This window comes from Pleurodeles waltl, chromosome 4_1 (genome assembly GCF_031143425.1).
Source record: "Pleurodeles waltl isolate 20211129_DDA chromosome 4_1, aPleWal1.hap1.20221129, whole genome shotgun sequence".
Taxonomy (NCBI): domain Eukaryota; kingdom Metazoa; phylum Chordata; class Amphibia; order Caudata; family Salamandridae; genus Pleurodeles; species Pleurodeles waltl.
This window is the reverse complement of record NC_090442.1, coordinates 534,791,732-534,813,315: the sequence shown is the minus strand read 5'-3', so window position 1 is coordinate 534,813,315 and position 21,584 is coordinate 534,791,732. Positions and strand designations below refer to the sequence as shown.

Sequence of the window (21,584 nt, the reverse complement as noted above, 5' to 3'; positions counted from 1 at the left end):
CCCTGTACCAAAGCATGGCCCGTTTCCTAATCTGATTTAAACCTGTCAATGTTTGCCCAAGTCAGGTCTGGATCTATGCTCTCATATCTGCGAGGAGATTCCTCTCCTTCCCTGTTCTCAGCAGTTACCAAACGCTGTCCAAATCTTCTTCCTCTTTACCTCGAAGGAAAAATGTTCTCCCTCTCTTTTCTTTCTTTCTGTCTCTGTGGGTGGCCTGGATTCACTGGTTTATTATCGTGCGTGTTAACTTTCCTGCTTCCTTCTTTTCTGTCCAACCCTTGGTTATGGTACATCTCCTGCAAGTTTTTGGTATCTTTCCCATCAATCTGCTCCTTGTTGACACCATCCTTCAGTATGCCATAAACAGGTCTTTCCTCGATTATCTGTGCAACCCTCAGACCTCGAGGCTCTCTCAGGTTTTGTCCAGTCTCCAAGCTCTCCTAACTTGCGAACTGGCTCCTGCATGTCTTTCAATGTCTGCCCTGTCTGATTAATTAGGAGATTCATTATTACCTGTTTATAAACTGGAGGAGCAAGGTGAATAATTTGATTTCATGATGACAGAGGGCGGTACATCTAACAGATGGTGAGCATCACGCAGGAAAATAGCAGTTTTTATTCCCTTCTCCTTAATTCTCTGCATTGCATCCCTTAAAGTGTATCAGGGCTTGTCATTTTGTGGTTAATCTGATTCTGTAGGATACTTAGGTTACACCCCATGACTGCTAGCTGCAATAGGGTGATCTGTTGGTTAGCGTGAAAACCCCTGAACTGCCTTTGAAGTTAGCAAACTTCAAAGCAAAGTCTCAAGTGTTTGCAAGATCCTTCCTTGTCCAGGCCAGGCCTTGTGTGAGGGAAGGCACAGTCCTTTCAGGTGTAAGTAACCACTCCTCCCTCCACTCTAGCTCAGATGGCTCCTCAGGACATGCAGGCTACACCCCAGCTCCCTTTGTGTCTCGGTCTAGAGGAGGTGTGTAAACAGCCCAACTTTCAAACTGACCCAGACGGGGGAATCCACAAACAGGCAGACTCACAGAATGGTTTAAGCAAGAAGGTGGCTACTTTCTAAAAGTGGCATTTTCAAACTAACAATCTAAAAAGCAACTTCACTAAAAGATGTATTTTAAAATTGTGAGTTCAGAGACCCTAAACTCCATATTTCTATCTGCTTTCAAAGGGAATATGCGCTTTAAAGGTATTTAAAGGCAGCCCCCATGTTGACCTGTGAGAGAGATAGGCCGTGCAACAGTGAAACCCAAATGTGGCAGTATTTTACTGTTAGGACATGTAAAACACACTAGTATATGACCTACCTTTTAAACACACTGCACCTTTCCCGTGGGGCTACCTAGGGCCTACCTTAGGGATGCCTTACTTGTATGAAAAAGGAAGGGTTAGGCCTGGCAAGTGGGTACACTTGCCAAGTCGAACTGGCAGTTTAAAACTGCACACACAGACACTGCAGCAGCAGGTCTGAGCCATGTTTACAGGGCTACTAATGTGGGTCACACAACCAGTGCTGCAGGCCCACTAGTAGCATTTGATTTACAAGCCCGGGGCACCTCTAGTGCACTTACCAGTAAATCAAATATGCCAATCATGGATAAACCAATCAACAACACAATTTACATGGGGAGCACGCATTTTTAGCACTGATTAGCAGTGGTAAAATACAGAGACAATAAACCAGCAAAAACAGAGTCCAGTATACCATAAAAACAGGAGAAAAAAAAACGCCAAAAAGCTGCAAGGTCTAACAAGCTCCTATATCTAACATTACTCCAGAGGCTTCTGTGTCAAATAATCGCACCATCCATCTAAGTAATGTTTCCCCAGATCTCTGCTTGAACCTGTTTGTAATATCATTAGCTTCTTGTTGGGTGTAATCTTCTAAGGAGCGCATCTTAATTCCTCCTAGGTTCTGTGGAGTGTCCTGTATCTTCTGTCTAAATATTGGCAGTGAGCGAACCACTTTCTGTTCATGTGGCTCAAGTTGGCCCCCACCTTTTTTAACAGACTCATCACTAGAACCTGAAGAAAAAAAGAAAAAAAAACACAAATCGGTGGAATCCCAGACGTTTGCATCCCAGATTTCGGGATCTCAATTTAAACCTACTGTAGCAATAGCTAAATGAACCTTCTTGTGATTTACTTTACCCCTCCGTTTCTGATACCTGTATAGATCGACTGACAGCTGCCTTCTCAGCGACAGATAAGTATCTACCTTATCTTGCAATTAACTTATTCTGACATGACAGCATGGTTACATTATTTTTGGCTGCCCCTCTAATTGCTGGTTTTCTTGTTCCAGCCACATGTATTTTTCATGCATTTTCCATAAGCAGATAACAGGATCCAACCCGTCTGCCCAAAGTAGATAAATCAGATCCCCGTTCCAGAGGTACTTTCTATAAAAAAGTAAAACATTTTTTGGCTCAGCATCGCTAATCCATCCGTCCCAGCTCTCACATAAACCTCCCCACAACACCATTTATTCGCAAGAACATTATAAGGTGCTTTCTCCCACCCCAGAATCTCATTTGGAACCTGGGAAACTACCTTTGACTTTTTGCCAAACATTTTTCACTTTTAAATATTTCACATTCTCATCCTTATACACTCTTATTAATGTTGCATCCCCTATGTTGTGTTCCCTTGTCTGGTGAGAAAAGCAAAAACTCGCGTGAGAAAATACCCGTGCCACCAATGTGATGGCATTTGAATCTAAGCACACAATGGAATCAGTGGTCAAGATGGAATTGGTAGTTAAATACAGATAACATTACACAGATTGCAATTTCTAACTCATAAAAGTTTAATTTGCATCCATAAATCAAGTTACTCACACATAATAACACAGCGTTGTGTAAAGCTGCTTCCAGGGGTGGAAAGTGAGGTTCCAGTGCAAGAAATAGATATTGAGCTGACATAGGAAAAAATGTTGCCCCACGGGGGTTCATATTTTACATGTGGGAAAAAGAAAGCATGTGCAAAATCCATGTTATTAAACTTTTTTATGTTATCCTACGCAATGTACATTTACGCTTGTTCAAATTCTTACATGTTTTTAAACACACTCGATATGTTTGGTTGATCCTTCTATTTTCTCTCATTTCGCCACTGTGGCTGTCTTGTTTTGTCAATTGTGTTTGCCAGACAGCAACTCTGGTGATGGGGAGGTGAAAGTGGTATTCTATTGAAATTAGCATGGCATTTTTAAATAAGGATGCTAAATGGCAACGTTTTCATTTCTGGCTGCAGATAGAGGAAGAAGGTAAATTGAAGTGCTTTAGGTATGTGCAGGGCCACTGGACTTATGTGGCAGGCAAAGACCACATTATAAGGCAGGGTTGACGAATTTATGTGGTAAGAAAAGTCCAGTTATGAATTTACAATGCCAGTAAAATGCTTGTTTTCCATTCCTCTGTGCCTGTAAACGAAGTATTCTGTAAGATGACTCTGTGTTACACTGCACAAGAAAGTTGTAGGCACATACTTGCAGTTATTATGGCGGGATTTCCCTTTTTACACTGTCTCACTTGATTTTTCTTTTGATGTCTACAGAATCGAGTGATGCACTCACTTGGCTTCACTGGAAGAACCTTCTCTACATCATCCCCGTTATCATGATATTCCGAGTGTTTTACATGTCCTTTTTTATACTGTACCCTACTATGCTATTATTTCAGTTGATTTTATTAACGTACATTAGCAATTTCTACCTTGACTGATTTTTATTTCTCTGAAAATATGGGTGGGTCATTTTGACCTATTCATACAGTTCTGAAGATGGTCTTGTCTATTTATAAACACAGACTGAAACATCAATGCTCACAGTGCATCTTTTTGGGACTAAATAAATGCCACATTTGCAACAGCTGAAGAAACTTTTGGACACCATGTGCCTTTGAGCGGAGTAGTGCATATGTTTCTGAGCATTTCTGTGAGATTACTGAATATGTTGCTAGACATATACATGTCCATGCTTCTAAACACTTTTTAGTATTTAATTAAAATTTTGCATACATAGATTTATTAACACATTATCACTTAGTTTATTCACAAGCATACTATTAATTGGCCTAAAAAAAATGTGCCCCCTGGTAAGTGACCCTTGCCTAAAGGGTCACTCCTCTTGCCTGTAACTGACATAAAAATCAACAAAGGGTTTACGGTGCTAAAATCCCCATCTTCCCAGCTTTCAAGAACAGGCAGACTTAAATCAGAAAAACAAATTTTTGCATTTTACTAGGACATACCCCATTTTTACTTTTTTTTGTGCTTTTAGCCTCCCTCCAGTTAGTGACAGAAATGTGTTTGAAACCAATAGTGGATCCCCAGCAGCTAAACATTTTGAAATGTTACCAAGTCACTATTACCGGGAATCCTTTGCAAACCTCACAATTTAGCAAAAAAAAAAAAAACATTCCTCACATTTCAGTGATGAAAAGTTCTTGAAACTGAGGGGAGCCAAAACCTTCCTCCTACCCACTGTTCCCCCAAGTCTCCCAATATAAATGGTACCTCACTTATGTGGGTAGGACTAATCCCAGCGACAGGAAATGCCCCAGTCTAGTTTTCAAAAATGTCTGGGTTTGGTAGGTTTCCCTAGATGACCGCCACGCCGGGGACCAAAAACACAGGTGGCCCCCCACCCCTGCAAAAACAGGTAGTTTTGTATTAGATCATTTTGATGTGTCCACGTTGTGTTTTGGCCCCTTCCCTTTCGTTGGCACTTGGACCACCCACACAAGTGAGGTAGCTCTTTTATCAGGAGCCGGAGGGAGGGCAGTGTCTGGTTTATTTTTTGCTTCTTGAAGAACATGGTACAGAAATGCAAAACAATGTGTGATGTCAGTCACATTCTGAAGTTTACAGGGCATTGTAGCTAAGAAACTTGTTGGGATCCACAAGAGGCACACCACCCTGTACTCCACTGGGTGTCTAGTTTTCGAAATAATCTAGAGTTGGTACTTTTTCCCTGGAGAAGAAGCAAGCACACTACCAAGACTCTTACTTCTGTGATGTTCCAAACATTCAAACTGTGAAAAGACATGCACTTAGGTTATGCTAAAAAGACTCCTTACCCACCAACCTAGTTGGTAGCATACTACATCACTGGGGTCCCACCTGAGACGCCTAGCATGTCACAGGTGTGCTTCGATGCCCAATTACAGTGAAGCAGGTTTTTTCATTTTGGCATGAGGGTGGGTGATGGTTCAATATATCAAATTTTATTAATAAGAGATTTCACAAAAATGAAATGCACTGGTAATAACTGAGAGGCCAAAAAACTGACCCAACGACTCACAGCCCGTGAGCTGTAAAGCAACGTCAAGGCACCAACCGCTTAAGTCCATTCACACATCTTTCATACGAACATGCACAAGAACATTCACGTCTCCAGCCGCGGGCCTAGCACATTACAACACTCACATTAGACAGCGCCATTCAAGGACCTATCACTTTCATACGCCTACATGCCTCACACAGCAATCACACCAGCTGATGGAGTCTGTGGACTGGCATTTGGCTAGCAATGTGTTGTAGTGGCCAACAGCAAGTCACTATTTAAACCAGCAGGCAAGCGCCACTCCACGCACACCACCAGCCAAGCACCACTCCACGCACACCGCCAGCCAAGCACCACTCCACGCACACCGCCAGCCAAGCACCACTCCACGCACACTGCCAGCCAAGCACCCCTCCACGCACACCGCCAGCCAAGCACCCCTCCAGCCAAGCACCCCTCCACGCACACCACCAGCCAAGCACCCCTCCACGCACACCACCAGCCAAGCACCCCTCCACGCACACCACCAGCCAAGCACCCCTCCACGCACACCACCAGCCAAGCACCCCTCCACGCACACCACCAGCCAAGCACCACTCCACGCACACCACCAGCCAAGCACCACTCCACGCACACTATCACTTTTTTTTAAACAAAAAAGAAAACACTAAATACAAAACTACAAACAAAAATCTCGAACTAAATACATGACAGTAATGCCAACCGTGAAACTTAACAAAAACATATAAAACAATATAGAACAGGCAGTTTACGCTCTTGGTAGTTCCCAATAATTTGTTTGGGTGTGGTAACTTCTGAAACAGCCGGCCACACTCAGCCCAGGATTAGAAGGACAATCGGGGCAGTATATACGAGTCTCCCTCCGGATACCTCTTCAGGTACAGACTCTATATTTCTTAATGGGAAAGTCTTTTTTGGGAGTGGGAGGAATGTGATCAGGAAAGTGGTGATCTTTCAATCTAGCCTAATCCCCACCACTGCTTCTCTTGCCCGTTCCACCACAACAAGGCTCTCTTATCACAGACTCCTGAAAGGTATTTTTGTTTCAGGGGAACAATCCTTGAACAGAACAGAAGCATTAAAAGTTGCTAAATGGAAGAGCTGTATAGCCAACTTTTGTATACCAAACGCAAGACTTAAAAACAGCAGTGTAAGGTTCCAACTGCTGATCTACTCTATCTACACCAGCCATGGGCTTAATGTAGCCTAAAATGCATGCAGGTTTGCGCACTTCAGCAGCCTGACCCCAAACAGTCACAGAAGAAGTACGATCATCATGGATGGTAGTCAGCATGTACACAACCCTCCTGTATGCAACTTTCACAGCTAGCAGGTCATCATTACGCAAGGCACTGCACGGTCCCTTCTCAATGTAATAAAAAAAATTAATGTTTTTTTTTTTTATTATTATTTTTTTTAACACAAGCTCCCTTGGATAAGCCTTTATGGTTAGAGCAGATTGTGCCACAAGCAACAGTTTTCACTCTGAACACTTGCACTCCAGTATTGAAGTTATCTAGGTACAAATGGGGACCTTTGTTAAACAGCTGTCTACCAAGTTCCCACACAATTTTCTCACTAACTCTAAACAAGAGCGGACAACCAGGCTTTTCAATACTGGAATCCCTACCAGTGTAGACCCAGAAATTATAAACATATCCTGTACTACTTTCAGACAGCATATACATCCTAATTCCATACCGTGCCCTCTTGCCAGGAATGTACTGCCTAAAAACCAAACGGCCCTTTAACAGGACCAAAGACTCGTACACAGCTATTTCTTTCCCTGGAACATAGAACTCTGAAAACCGATCTACAAAATGATCAAGGACAGGCCAAATCTTAAAAAGACGATCAGAATGAGGGTGATCTTGTGGCAAGTCTAAAGCATTGTCAACAAAATGCAACATCCGAAGAAGAAGCAAATACAAATTACGACTCATGGTTGCAGGAAATATAATGGCTGCCATCAAGGGACTAGTAGACCAATATGAAGAGAGTGACTGCTTCCTTATCAACCCCATCAAAACCCGCAAGCTTTTGCAACTCTTTCCAGATTTGTAGGAATCCACTGGGTGGCTCTAGAGTGTGGCCTAGGTTTTGGCACTGTTATCCCTCAAATACTGCTCAGCATACAAATTAGTCTGCTCAACAATCTGTTCCAAAATCACATCGTCCACGAACAACTGAAAGAAATTCATAGGCAAAAAGTTTTCCGTATTCACTCTACACCCCGGGAGGCCAATAAGAGCAGGCAACGCTGGCTGCTCAGTGTTTGGGGCAACCCAGAATTCAGGTCTTTCAATGAGAAGCCTTTCAGCCCCAGGATGCTGCACTATTGGCACATCAGTGTCCTCCTCTAAAACAGGTACTTTGTCCGCCTCTAGGACAGAACATTCACTGGCAGAATCTTACACTTCCTCCTCTGCCTCAGATGCAGAGTCAGTCTCAGTCAGTCAGTCTGCTGAGCGGTCACCCAGCGGCTAGCCATGATCCTTTCTAAGAAAAGTATCTTAGCTAAAGCGCTAACAACAACCAGCACTGTGTAAAATAAGTAATAAACAAAGTGTGGCTTTATCACAAAGAGTTATGTACTCAAAAACTATACCACTCACTTGCCTGAAAAAGCTAGACTCACCAGCAACTACTCTGCACAGACATAGCAATCACCAATGATATCCCACTAAAAAGAAAAAAGAAAAGAAAATTATATATAAGACAACGCAAACATCGTGCACAAATCGAAGAACAATTTCACACACAATCCTGCATTTAGTAAAACCATTTACAAAAATGTCATTCATACATGGCAAGAATACTCATCTGGAGTAAATGTTTTTTTCTTACCTAAAACATGCAACTAAACAAACTGCAGGTCAACAACTGCCAAAACCGCAAGGAGGCACAGAAAAGGAAGCACAAGCTCTGAACTAGAACAAAAATGAGAAATAAACAGTTACAAATACAAATTCAAACTTTGCCAGTTGACAAACACCCGCCACCAAACATTTAGAAAATGTCCCTGGTGTCTAGTGGTTTCTGCCCCCCTTTGGGGCAGATGAGCCTAGAAAAACTAGGCTGATCTGTCCCCAAAGGGGGGGTGGGGGAAGGGTGGGGCAGAAATGGCCATCAGTCATGTGCCCCCTTTGAGGGCAGATGGGCCTAAAAAAGATATTATATATGGAAAATGTCACTTACCCAGTGTACATCTGTTCGTGGCATGAGACGCTGCAGATTCAGATGCTGTGCATATCCCGCCATCTAGTGTTGGGCTCGGATTGTTACAAGTTGTTTTTCTTCGAAGAAGTCTTTTCGAGTCACGAGATCGTGGGACTCCTCCCATTTTGGCTCCATTGCGCATGGGCGTCGACTCCATCTTAGATTGTTTTCCCCGCAGAGGGTGAGGTAGGAGTTGTGTATTAAGTAATAATGCCCATGCAATGGAGTAAGTATGTATGTACATAATGTGACAAAGTATTATATTTACAAATGTACAAGTTTAATTTTAATCAACTTACACCGGCTACAGGCTCCCGGGGAGGTGGGAGGGCGCATGTGAATCTGCAGCGTCTCATGCCACGAACAGATGTACACTGGGTAAGTGACATTTTCCGTTCGATGGCATGTGTAGCTGCAGATACACGTGCTGTGCATAGACTAGTAAGCAGTTATCTCCCCAAAAGCGGTGGTTTAGCCTGTAGGAGTTGAAGTTGTTTGAAATAAAGTTCTTAGTACTGCTTGCCCTACTGTGGCTTGTTGTGTTGTTAACACATCCACGCAGTAATGTTTAGTGAATATATGAGGCGTAGACCATGTGGCTGCCTTACAGATTTCTTTCATTGGTATGTTTCCTAGAAAGGCCATTGTGGCGCCTTTCTTTCTAGTGGAGTGTGCCTTTGGTGTAATAGGCAGTTCTCTCTTAGCTTTAACATAACAGGTTTGAATACATTTCACTATCCATCTGGCAATGCCTTGTTTGGATATTGGATTTTCTGTATGAGGTTTTTGGTAAGCTACAAACAATTGTTTTGTGAAACTGTTTGGTTTTATCAATGTAGTACATTAGAGCTCTTTGTATGTCTAATGTATGTAATGCTCTTTCGGCTACAGAGTCTGGTTGTGGAAAAAACACTGGGAGTTCCACAGTTTGGTTTAAGTGGAACGGTGATATAACTTTTGGCAAAAATGTGGGGTTTGTACGTAGAACCACTTTATGTTTGTGTATTTGTATAAAGGGTTCCTGTATGGTAAAGGCTTGTATTTCACGTACTCTTCTGAGAGATGTGATAGCTATTAGGAAGGCTACTTTCCAAGTTAAGTAGTGCATTTCACAAGAGTGCATGGGTTCGAATGGTGGACCCATGAGTCTTGTTAATACAATATTGAGGTTCCACGAAGGAACTGGTGGTGTTCTCGTGGAATGATCCTTTTTAGACCCTCCATAAAAGCTTTTATGACTGGGATCCTAAATAGTGAAGTTGAATGTGTAATTTGCAGATAAGCTGAAATTGCTGTGAGATGTATTTTAATGGATGAAAAAGCTAATTTAGATTTTTGTAAGTGTAGTAAGTAGCTTACAATGTGTGTAGCGGACGCGTGTAATGGTTGAATTTGATTATTATGACAGTAATAAACAAATCGTTTCCATTTATTTGCGTAGCAATGTCTTCTAGTAGGTTTTCTAGCCTGTTTGATGACCTCCATACATTCCTGCGTGATGTTTAGATGTCCGAATTCTAAGACTTCAGGAGCCAGATTGCTAGATTGAGCGATGCTGGATTCAGGTGTCTGATCTGTTTGTGTTGAGTTAACAGATCTGGTCTGTTTGGTAGTTTGATATGAGGCACTACTGACAGGTCTAGTAGTGTTGTGTACCAAGGTTGTCGTGCCCAAGTTGGTGCTATTAGTATTAGTTTGAGTTTGTTTTGACTCAGTTTGTTTACTAGATACGGAATGAGTGGGAAAGGGGGAAAAGAGTAAGCAAATATCCCTGACCAACTCATCCATAACGCATTGCCCTTGGAGTGAGGCTGTGGCTACCTGGATGCAAAGTTATGGCATTTTGCATTTTCTTTTGTTGCGAATAGGTCTATTTGCGGTGTTCCCCAGTTTTCGAAGTAGGTTTGTAGTATCTGGGGATGAATCTCCCATTCGTGTATCTGTTGTTGATCTCGACTGAGATTGTCTGCCAACTGGATTTGAATTCCTGGGATGTATTGCGCTATTAGGTGAATGTGATTGTGATTCGCCCAATGCCAAATTTTTTGTGCTAAGAGACACAGTTGTGATGAGTGTGTGCCTCCCTGTTTAAGTAATACATTGTTGTCATGTTGTCTGTTTTGACAAGAATGTGTTTGTGGGCTATTAGCGGTTGAAATGCTTTCGACGCTAGAAACACTGCTAGTAGTTCTAGCTGATTTATGTGAAGTTGTTTCTGCTGAGTGTCCCATTGTCCCTGGATGCTGTGTTGGTTGAGGTGTGCTCCCCACTCTACCATGGAAGCATCTGTTGTGATCACGTATTGTGGCACTGGGTCCAGGAAAGGCCGCCCTTGATTTAAATTTATATGATTCCACCATTGTAGCAAGGTGTGTGTTTGGCGGTCTATCAACACTAGATCTTGAAGTTGACCCTGTGCTTGTGTCCATTGTGTTGCTAGGCACTGTTGCAAGGGCCGCATGTGTAATCTTGCGTTTGGGACAATGGCTATGCATGAGGACATCATGCCTAGTAGTTTCATCACTAATTTTACCTGATACTTTTGGTTTGGGTGCATGCTTAATATTACGTTTTGGAATGCTTGTACCCTTTGTGGACTTGGAGTGGCAATCCCTTTTTTTGTGTTGATTGTTGCTCCTAAGTATTGTTGTATTTGACATGGCTGTAGGTGTGATTTTTGGTAGTTTAGTGAGAAACCTAGTTTGTGAAGGGTTTCTATGATGTATTTTGTGTGTTGAAAACACTGTTCTTGTGTGTTGGTCTTGATTAACCAATCGTCTAGATACGGGAATACGTGTATGTGCGGTCTTCTGATATGTGCCGCAACTACTGCAAGGCATTTTGTAAATACCCTTGGTGCTGTTGTTATCCCGAATGCTAACACTTTGAACTGGTAATGCACTCCTTGAATTACAAACTTTAAGTATTTCCTGTGTGAAGGATGTATGGGTATATGGAAGTACGCATCCTTGAGATCTAATCTCGTCATGTAGTCTTGTTGTTTGAGCAAGGGGATTACGTCTTGAAGTGTCACCATGTGAAAGTGATCTGATTTGATGTAAAGATTGTGTTCTGAGATCTAATATGGGTCTTAGAGTTTTGTCCTTTTTGGGTATGAGAAAGTACAGGGAGTAAACCCCTGTTCCTTTCTGATGATTGTGTACTAGTTCTATTGCATCTTTTTGTAACAACGCTTGGACCTCTAGCTGTAATGGATCCATATGTTGTTTGGACGTGTGTTTTTGGAGGCACATTTGGTGGTAATTGTAGGAATTCTATGCAATAACCATGTTGGATGATGGCTAGGACCCAAGAGTCTTATTTCCTCCCAATTTTGGTAAAAATCTGTTAGTCTCCCCCCCCACTTGTGTTATGTGTTGCGGATTTGTGACACTGAAGTCACGGTTTGTTTTGATGGGTCTTTGGAACTTCCCTCTAATTTTAGGGAACTGTCCACCTCTGTATTGTCCCCGAAAGCCTCTTCCGATACTGGCTCAAGTATGTGGGCCTGGTTTGTGAGGTTGTGGGTTCTGTGGTTTGGCCCCGAAACCCCCCTCTAAATTGTGCCTTCCTAAAAGTGCCTCTGCTCTGGGGGGAGTAGAGCGCGCCCATGGCCTTGGATGTATCTGTATCCTTTTTCAGCTTCTCGATAGCGGTGTCCACTTCCGGCCCAAACAACTGCTGTCCATTAAAAGGCATATTAAGCACAGCCTGTTGGATTTCGGGCTTGAATCCTGAGGTGCGTAGCCATGCGTGTCTCCGAATTGTGACAGCTGTATTTACAGTTCTTGCAGCTGTCTGCTGCGTCCATTGCCAATCGTATCTGGTTATTCGAGATACTTTGTCCCTCTTCCACAAATTGTTGTGCACGCTTTTGGAATTCTTTGGGCAGATGTTCAATAAAGTGTTGCATTTCATCCCAGTGTGCTCTGTCATATCTTGACAGTAAAGTCTGTGAATTGGCAATGCGCCATTGATTGGCTGCCACTCTTTTCCCCGCTGCGTCGAACTTGCGACTTTGTCAGGTGGTGGTGCATCTCCGGAGGTGTGTGAATTCACCCTTTTACGTGCTGCGCCTACTACTACTACTGAGTCAGGTGTCAGCTACTGCGTGATGTACATAGGGTCCGTTGGGGGAGGCTTGTACTTTTTCTCCACCCTGGGAGTGATGGCCCTGCCTTTTACGTGTTCTTGAAATACTTGCTTTGCGTGTTTCAACATTCCCGGTAACATCGGAAGACTCTGGTACTGACTATGTGTGGACGACAGAGTATTAAATAAAAAGTCATCTTCAATCGGTTCAGCGTGCAATGTCACGTTGTGAAAAGCAGCTGCTCTGGACACCACCTGTGTGTAGGCAGTACTGTCTTCAGGTGGTGATGGTCTTGCTGGGTAACATTCGGGACTATTATCTAACACGGGCGCATCATAAAGATCCCATGCATCTGGGTCATCTTGGCTCATGGCTGTGTGTGTTGGAGACTGCATCATAGGTGGGCTAGCACTTGGTGATGGTTGCGGTGAGTGTTGTGGTGATGGTGGCGGAGTTACTTGTTTTGCCACCTTTGCCTGTGGTTGTTTATCTTTATCTTGGAAAGCAAGTTTCCTCTTCATACTTATAGGAGGGGGAGTTCTTATCTTCCCAGTCTCCTTTTGGATATCGAGCCTTCTCTGTGTATAATCTGGCTCCCCTGCTTCTAGCTCTTGTCCGAATTTATGGCTTTGCATTTGTGTGGAAAGCCCTTATTCCTCGGTGTAGAAACTTGTTTTCGGCTCCGAAGCCGGATGTTTCGGTATCAAAACCTTTTCAACAGTCTTTTTCGGCTCCGAAGCCACTTTTTTGAGTTTCGGTGATCCGATCTCTCGGTGCCGACTCATCTCGGTGCCGGTATCTCGATGTCGAGATTGTTCTGAACCAGTGTCTCGGGCAGAGTATGTTCTGTGCCGGTAACTCGACCGAAGTCGGATGACTTAGACACATGTGTGCCCTTTTTCGGTGCCGATGTACGGTCACCGATTTTTTGGGTTAAGCCATGGCCTGCCGGCGGTGGCGTCCCCTGGGCTTTTATGATTTTTACGTGAGTTTTGGCCGGGGCTGTTTTACTCACGGTTTTCGGCGTCTGTTCTGTTTCGGCCTCGTCAGAGTCCGCAATGGAGAAGGTTTCTTCTTCCTCCAAGCCATGGCATCGTGACGGTGCCGACGCCATTTGAAGATTTCTTGCTCTCCGGTCCCTCAGCGTTTTCCTCGACCGAAACGCTCAACAGGCCTCACAGGTTTCCTCTTTGTGTTCGGGAGACAAACACAAATTAGAGACCAAATGTTGATCTGTGTAAGGATACTTGTTGTGGCATTCGGGGCAGAAGCGGAATGGGGTCCGTTCCATTAGTCTTGTAGACGCACGTGGTCGGGCCGACCAGGCCCCGCCCGGGAATCGAAACCCCAAAGGGCCACCGGAGCTCTTCAAAATTCGGTGTCGATCTGCATTAACTAACCCGATACCGAACGCAAACAATACCGTCAAATTTTCCGTATATCCAACTAACTTTCCGAACCGAAACACGGAGCGAAGAGGAACACGTCCGAACCCGATGGCGGAAAGAAAACAATCTAAGATGGAGTCGACGCCCATGCGCAATGGAGCCGAAATGGGAGGAGTCCCTCGATTTCGTGACTCGAAAAGACTTCTTCGAAGAAAAACAACTTGTAACACTCCGAGCCCAACACTAGATGGTGGGATATGCACAGCATGTGTATCTGCAGCTACAGATGCCATCGACATATATATATACACATACACACACACACACACACACACACCGATCTGCCCCCAAAGAGGGCGTAAACAGGCAACAGTTGGTGTGCCCCCTTTGGGGGGGTGACCCTTGCCCAAGGGGTTGGCCCTCCAACAGAAAAAAATAAAAATAAATTAAAATAAAGAACATTTTTGTGGCTTCTGACCCCCTTGGGTGCAGATGGGCCTAAAAATAAATAGGCCGATCTTCCTCAAAGGGAGGCATAAATGGCAGTTCTGTACTCCCTTTGGGTCGCCCCCAACAAACAAAAAACACACACATCCATGACACCTAGTGGGTTTCGATCCCCATACGGGGCCAGATCGGTTGAATAAAAGGCCGTTCTATCCCCAGGAGGGGCCCAAAACATAGAAAAATAAATAGCCTCCAGGCCAGCGACCCTTGCTCAAGGGGTCGCTAAGCGAATTGAAATTGCACAAATCCCAGGTGTTCAGTGGGTTTCGACCCTGCCCACGGGGGTGAGGTTGATTAAATCGGCAAAAAAAATTGAAAACGAACTTTCCCCCCATTTTCTTGCCTAAGGAGTCGCTCCTCTAAATCACCAAAATATATCCCTGGTGTCCAGCGGGTGGATTCCTGCTCCACGATAGCGGGCTTACATACTTTTATATTGGTATGTCAAGGTTACCTCAGAGAGATCAAAGGTTTTATTCAGATCTGACAATGGAAGGAGTAAATTAAAAAAAAAAAAAATAATGATTTGCTAATAACTTTAGCATAATTTGACTGATATGCATTGGAGTTGGGTTCAACTTATAAACTGCATGTGCAGCTGTAAGATGGCCGCATGGGTGGTTGGCTGCTTACTGGCAAAGGGTTGGGTGCAGAGCTTGCCCAACGACCAGGCTCTTAGATCAACCCACCACAACCCTTGACTGAAGACCATGTTCTGCTGGGCTTAACTACCTATGAAGGGTGGTGAAGACCATGGTCTACTAGGCTTAACCACCTGTGAAGGGGGCGGCTGTTACTAGAGTTGGGTAATCTATCATCAACACACTTCAAACAAAAAAATAATGCAAAAAAAAAAAAAAAAAAAAAACAAAGTACAGTTATAGTTAGCTTTGACCATAACACCATAATGCATGAAAAGTTCACGTATGAAACAAGTTACAGCATTGTATCTGGTGATAGAGTTATTGTTTGCAAGGCAGGAGTGCAGGCTATGGTTTATGGTGCCAACCATAACTGGGGAACGTCAGTTTTTAAAAAATTCATTTTGTAACTATATCTTGCACAGTGGTGGTCACCAGTGTGCAGTTTTACGCAAGTCAGTCTCCATAAGAGCGTTTTCCGATTTACTTAGGACTTTGACGTAGTTTGACGAATCTTCCCAAAAACATTCATCAATCTCAGCTCCTTTCTGAAAAGTTTCTGGGTGATCATTCAGGGGGGTCCCAAAACACTGGTTTCCCCATACAGTTTACATTCCGAAAATTAGATGATCTTACAGAGAAAATGGCTGCAAAGAATTACACCGAATTTGGCAGAAAGCTTGATCATTACTCAGAAGCTTGCTTTTTTTGTGTCTTGGTGTAAATGCTGTTGAGCTGTTTGAGAAATTAAGGTAAAAACAAATAGCAATATCTAGTGCAACGGAAGTAGTGTTGGGAACAAGAGAAGTCTAGTATGGTCCGTGGGAATCTGGCTGGAGCTGCTTAACCACCCTCCCCACACCCCTCCACCAAAAAAAAAAAAAAAAAAAAAGGAGGAATACTTTTTTTTTTTTTTTGGGGAGGGGGTACAGTTTGGCTGCAGGCCCAGTGGCTACCTCCTGTTGCACACACACAACTGAGCTAGCCCCACAAGTATAGTAATAAGATACTACTTTACATAAGAAAAGAAAGAAAGGAAAAAAAAAAAAAAAAAAAAAAAAAAAATGAAAAAAAAAAAGAAGAGGTTAAGGTGAATTTATCTTTTTTTGGCACAAAATGCAGTGATGTAAAAAAAAAAAATACAAAAAAAAACGCAGCAACAAACTCAACAACAAATATTTAAATATTTCACAGGGATATGTGTAATATGGGGAAATATTTCTGTTTTTGGTGAAATATGGGTTTCATCATCGTACTGACAGTCCCCAAACTACACTGCAGATATTTATAATTGTCAGGCACACTTGTATTATGTAGCAATCGAAGACTAAATTGTGTGGCAGTTATGTAAATAATGTCCCATAAAGTAGCATTATGTGGCAGTATTATTTTGATCTATTTCAGCAAGAAACTGTTTTGCTGAATTCTACAAATTAGGCGTCAAACTATGTAAGAAGATCGATGTTCACCAAATCAGCTATCTTGTCAGTCAATATATTTTGGCTCAAAAATTAAAACAATACTAGCAGTGGAAGAGAATTCTGCAAGGAGAGATGAAAGCAGGAAACACAGTGATTGACAAAGGCAGCCTCTAAGGGGAGACAAGTGTGTCGCCCCCCTCAATCAGCCCACACACTCTCCTGGGCCCAGTCTGAAAAATCTTTGGGCTTATGGCTCTGATCAGGATCTTAGCCGACTCCTTCCACCTATGCCAGAATCATTCATGCCTGTGACGGACTCCATGTTGTCCCCTTATCATGCCTCACAGACTTTGTTGTCCAGACTAACACTGGATTTTGTCCGATCTGTAGGACAGGTAATGTTATGTTACATATTTTCTAGTTTGGTGAGTGATTTTCTATTGTCTTGCAAGGGACTCTTGCTCTTGTGTTGAAGTGCCATAGGGTCATATGTACGAACACTTTCTCCCATAGACACAGAATGGGTAAAAACCGTTGATGCATCTGGCCCTTAGTTCTCACACATCTGTGCACCTGAAGTGCTCCTTGCCGCAGCGTACATTTTGGCCATTCACTGCATACAGGTGTGTAGTTTTCACACAGGGCCAGTCCTTAGGAACGTGCTATTTTTTATAACCTTCAATACAACAGGCCACAGACAATCTGTAATCCGTTTCACAATGTGAACTTTATAGCTGCACAAGTCGTTGTTAAATGGTTGATCTAATAGCTCAAGTCTCTACTTATTTGTGCCATGCATATTTAAATATTAGCAAGTATCCATAAGCAAACACCATAGCGGTCTTAAAGAGTGCTGCACGGCCAAATAGGAGATACTTTTCTGACTGGGTAGAGCAAGTGACTACTCTGCATACCTAGTATTAACTATAAAACTAGGAATTTATCTAGAAGTCTAACCAAAACATCCCAGATGTAAGATCGTAGTTTCATCCCTATGTATAAAGGCACAATCTTAAAATATAATATAGATAAGTCCCATAAAACCTGGCTAAACCCTTACAACGAAAACAAGTCAAAACTAGAAATTGTAAACTGACAAAATGCTAGTGTCACTTGGTTTTAATTAGTTGATCTTCCAGAGTTTATTATTCTACTTAATTTGTAACGTCTTGAAGAACATTTTTTTTTTAAATCCAACAACATGATATATTTAATACAATTTTGTTTCTTTATATACTACTTGCTACTAGAGTTTCTTGACCCTCTCCGGCATGTTAAATAACACCGTCTAATGTTATTTTGCTTAAGGCTATTCAATTCATCAACACAAGACGGCTAAGAGGTTTACTCACCCCTGTGGGGGTTCAAACTGGCAGTTGTAGTTCAGCGAGATCTCTGCATCAAGTGTTTATCTCACTGAGTTGGGATATTGGGATTATTAAAGGCGAGTGCCATGAACCTTCCAAAGGCCTAAAGACCTAAACTGGTTGAACTTCCCCCCACTTCGCTCACTTCAAAAGCGATAGAGTGCAGAAAAGAATAAAAACTATTAATGCACATTGTGGCAAGGCCTGACCATGCCCAAACTTCAACCAATGATGAAGGCAAATATTATGTAACAGAACGTAATCCTTCTCATGAATACTTCAATAGCAAAACAAAGAAGCATCCTAGAATACCCTGGTTAACTATCTCATGTTGCAATGCAACTACTATATAGGGATGACTTTTCTTCAAATAGCAATCGTTTTCATTTCAACTCTTTAGCACTGCAAATGGCACTTGCAAAAATACAAGTCAGTCTCACTAGCCCTGGAAGATTTACATTTTGGATGTAGATACACAGGAAAACTGAACCAGAAAGCACTGTTTATCACTTATTGGCATAACATTGAAGGAATTGAATAAAACAAGAAACTTTTTTTTATTTTTTCAAAATTTATTGTACATTATTAATCCACTTGTGTTTCATGAAATGAACACAATGGGTGCCATTTTGACATATTCATCCATAGGATTCATATGGAGTACTATATGCTCTGAAAAGTGCAGAATGATTTAACATACATAAAACAGCACAAAAAGTGAACACAAGACAAAAAAAAAAAAAAAAAAAACATTCATTTTGTTTTCTCTAAAAATATTGCACGTTTTTTCTTAATGGGAACACAGATTACTGGCAGCTTTAAAAGAATGAGGTATTAGTTGAGGTTCAAACGGAGGCTGCAAAGACAAATGGGACACAGGATTTAAAGAACAATAATATAAGATGGAAACATGGATCCAGGAAAGATGAAAAGGTTTCTGCCGTTTACAAAGAATGCTTGGACAATTGTGTGTAAAAAACAAAGCATTCTGTGGCTATATTACAGGTTTTAGAAAAATAGGAAGAAATATTGAGATCCAAGTCTATAATATACAAGTTATCTATATAGTTATTATGGCTAACATTGAAAGTGTTGAGAATATTTCAAATGTATGTGTCATGTAGTTAACTGTTGCTCAAAATATCTACTGTAATTACAAAACTGACAATGCATAAAAGAATACACCCCAACAGTGAAGAGGAGCAACCTATTAAAATCTTAAATCCAGGCAAAAACGTTAGTGTGTAGGTACCACCACACCAGACGCACAGCCAGAACACTATATTCTAGAAAATAACAGATCACCTTGTATTAAATGATGCACGCTGTATCGTATATGAAACATAACTCGTTTCACACTAATTTAATTGTGCCAAAGGATATCTCGTTAGGTAAGCAACTTGAACAACGTCAAGTCCCATGAATATCAACCGGCATGGGGAAGAAGAGTGACGCTTTGCTAGTTTTCAAAACATAAAAACAATAGCATTAAGCTACTGGGTTTCAAACCCATTTTATACAATATTTCAAATTACTGTTTTACAGTTTTGCTTTGCAGTGGCTGTTGATCTGATGGCTTCAAGAAAAAGACTTAGATCTTTTGCATTTAAATAACCCACAAGGTATTATTCTATCAAAAGCATCCACCTTTATATGATACATGCATACTTAAAAAAAAAAGCTACAAAAGTATTAAACCAGTACAGTCATTACAAATTTACCAAAATGAGAAAGCATGAAGCTTATCGGCTGGAGTTCTATTGTTAGGCGGATATGAAAAAAAAAAAAAAAAAAAAAAAAAAAAAACACACACAACATTGATATGATAGCAGCCATTCACCGTGAGGACAGCTGCAACATTTCACCAAGCAGCACAAATTAAATTATATATCTGAAAGCAAAATATAATATAAGCAAAATGTGACTCGGGCAGAAGTAAATTTAGTTTACCAGGTACATCTTATTCCCAGCTATATTCTACTAGTATTAGATAACCAACATCTGACATGGTTGCATCATTCTCCTAGTCAACTTAAAACAATGAAGAATGCTTTCAATACCACAGGCAAACACTGTTCTTTTATGCTCAATTCAGTTTTGCAGCCTTTCAAAAAAATAATTTAAAAAAAATAAAAAAATTAAAAAAAATGATTTGACTGGACACCGCACTCGGCTGCATTGTTTTATACTATTTTGAATTAGTTTAAGTGCCTAAGGGTTAAACATCTAGCAATTAACATGAGCGCATAGAGAACCATCAGCTTTCTCTGCATCACCACCTGAGGATAAAAGGAAGCTACAGCTACTGTCCTGAACAGTCTGTGTAGGTAGTGACCATGTTTCCTCGGCGCTGAGTCACTGTCCGGCAGTGCTTGCTTGACCCATGGAAACTGTTCTCAGTCCGCACTGTGTGTCTCCGTGCGCCATCAAACCCATCAAATGTAAACATTTTCTCCATGTTCTCGAACATATCGTCAAATAGTCCACCACCAAAAGAAAAATCTTGAAAGCGGTGTCGTTGCTTGCTATGAGCTTCCCGATGACTCCGGAAATGGTTGTCAAAATGTTTCTTGGAGTGTGTGTTTAGGTTGTCACCAAAAATGTCAAAGTCTTTAAACATTTCATCAAAGTTAAAATTAAATGAGTGCTGGAATGTGCTTCCCTTGCCTCCTTTTCCACTTGTAAAAGTTTCATGGCCAAATTGGTCATACTCTCTTCTTCTCTTATCATCGGAAAGGGTTTCATAGGCTGCAGAAAGAAACATGAACAATCAGTTTAAAGAGAGGAATTCTCATTAGATTTAACAAGCATGTGCAATACATTAAACCTTTCTAAGTCAAACACTTAGAATCTACAACCCCTTGTTGAAAAGTGTTGCGTTACTTAGTTATTAGAATATTGAGTGGGTGACATGGTATGGTTCTGTGACGAGTAGGGCTTGAGAGAATGTAGAGTGCGAGAGGAGATGAGCGCCGGTTACCGTTCAGACGTATTTCCTGTTTGTGCTATTATCTTTAATAAAGAAGATTAATTCAACATTCGTGGTGGATTTAACACCTCGAGGTGGAAGGAAGGAGTACACAACAATTTGGTGACTAACGGGAAGAAGCGAATAAGGACAGAAATCACATTTCATGAAGCCATGGCAGATTTGAGAATAAATGCAGCATTCAGAACATGAGAAAAGGACATTTACACCTACTTTGTGGAGAGCAGTAGTTCAACGGTTGTAATGCGCGTTGTTTAAAGTTAGCGGATGCATATCTCGAGTATACCGTGAGCATCAGAACTCTCATTTCATGGGAGAGAATGTGCGTGCACATTATCTCGCGTGTAGCCTCTAGGAGGACAAGTGCGGTTACACGACGTACCGCGCACGTCAAACGAGTGTCCTAATTTGGAGGCCATTTTTGGAGTATTAGAGGACATGGCAAATAGAGTGTGCAGGAGGATAAACGGAGTAAATTGAAACAGGTAACAGATTTTATTAAAATAAAGAAATAAAAATTAAAAGTGAAGTGGTAACCATAAAAAACACTTTCAGAACTTTTAAGACTAGAGATTTAATAACTAATATGGCACAACAGAATTTTACAACTAACCCCACCTCCCCCCCAAACAATTTGGGTGGCAG

General features: G+C 41.8%; 1 protein-coding gene across 1 annotated transcript in view; it reads right to left on the bottom strand.

Moving 5' to 3' along the window:
• Nucleotides 1–19,735: 19,735 nt before the first annotated feature.
• The window catches only part of DNAJB9 (DnaJ heat shock protein family (Hsp40) member B9), a 29,771-nt gene continuing 27,922 nt past the window's right edge, over nucleotides 19,736–21,584 (bottom strand). Inside the window, exon 3 of the mRNA XM_069228887.1 lies at nucleotides 19,736–20,698. Within this exon, the coding sequence (XP_069084988.1) occupies nucleotides 20,253–20,698 (446 nt within the window). The 3' untranslated portion in view covers nucleotides 19,736–20,252. The remainder of the gene's footprint in view (nucleotides 20,699–21,584) is intronic.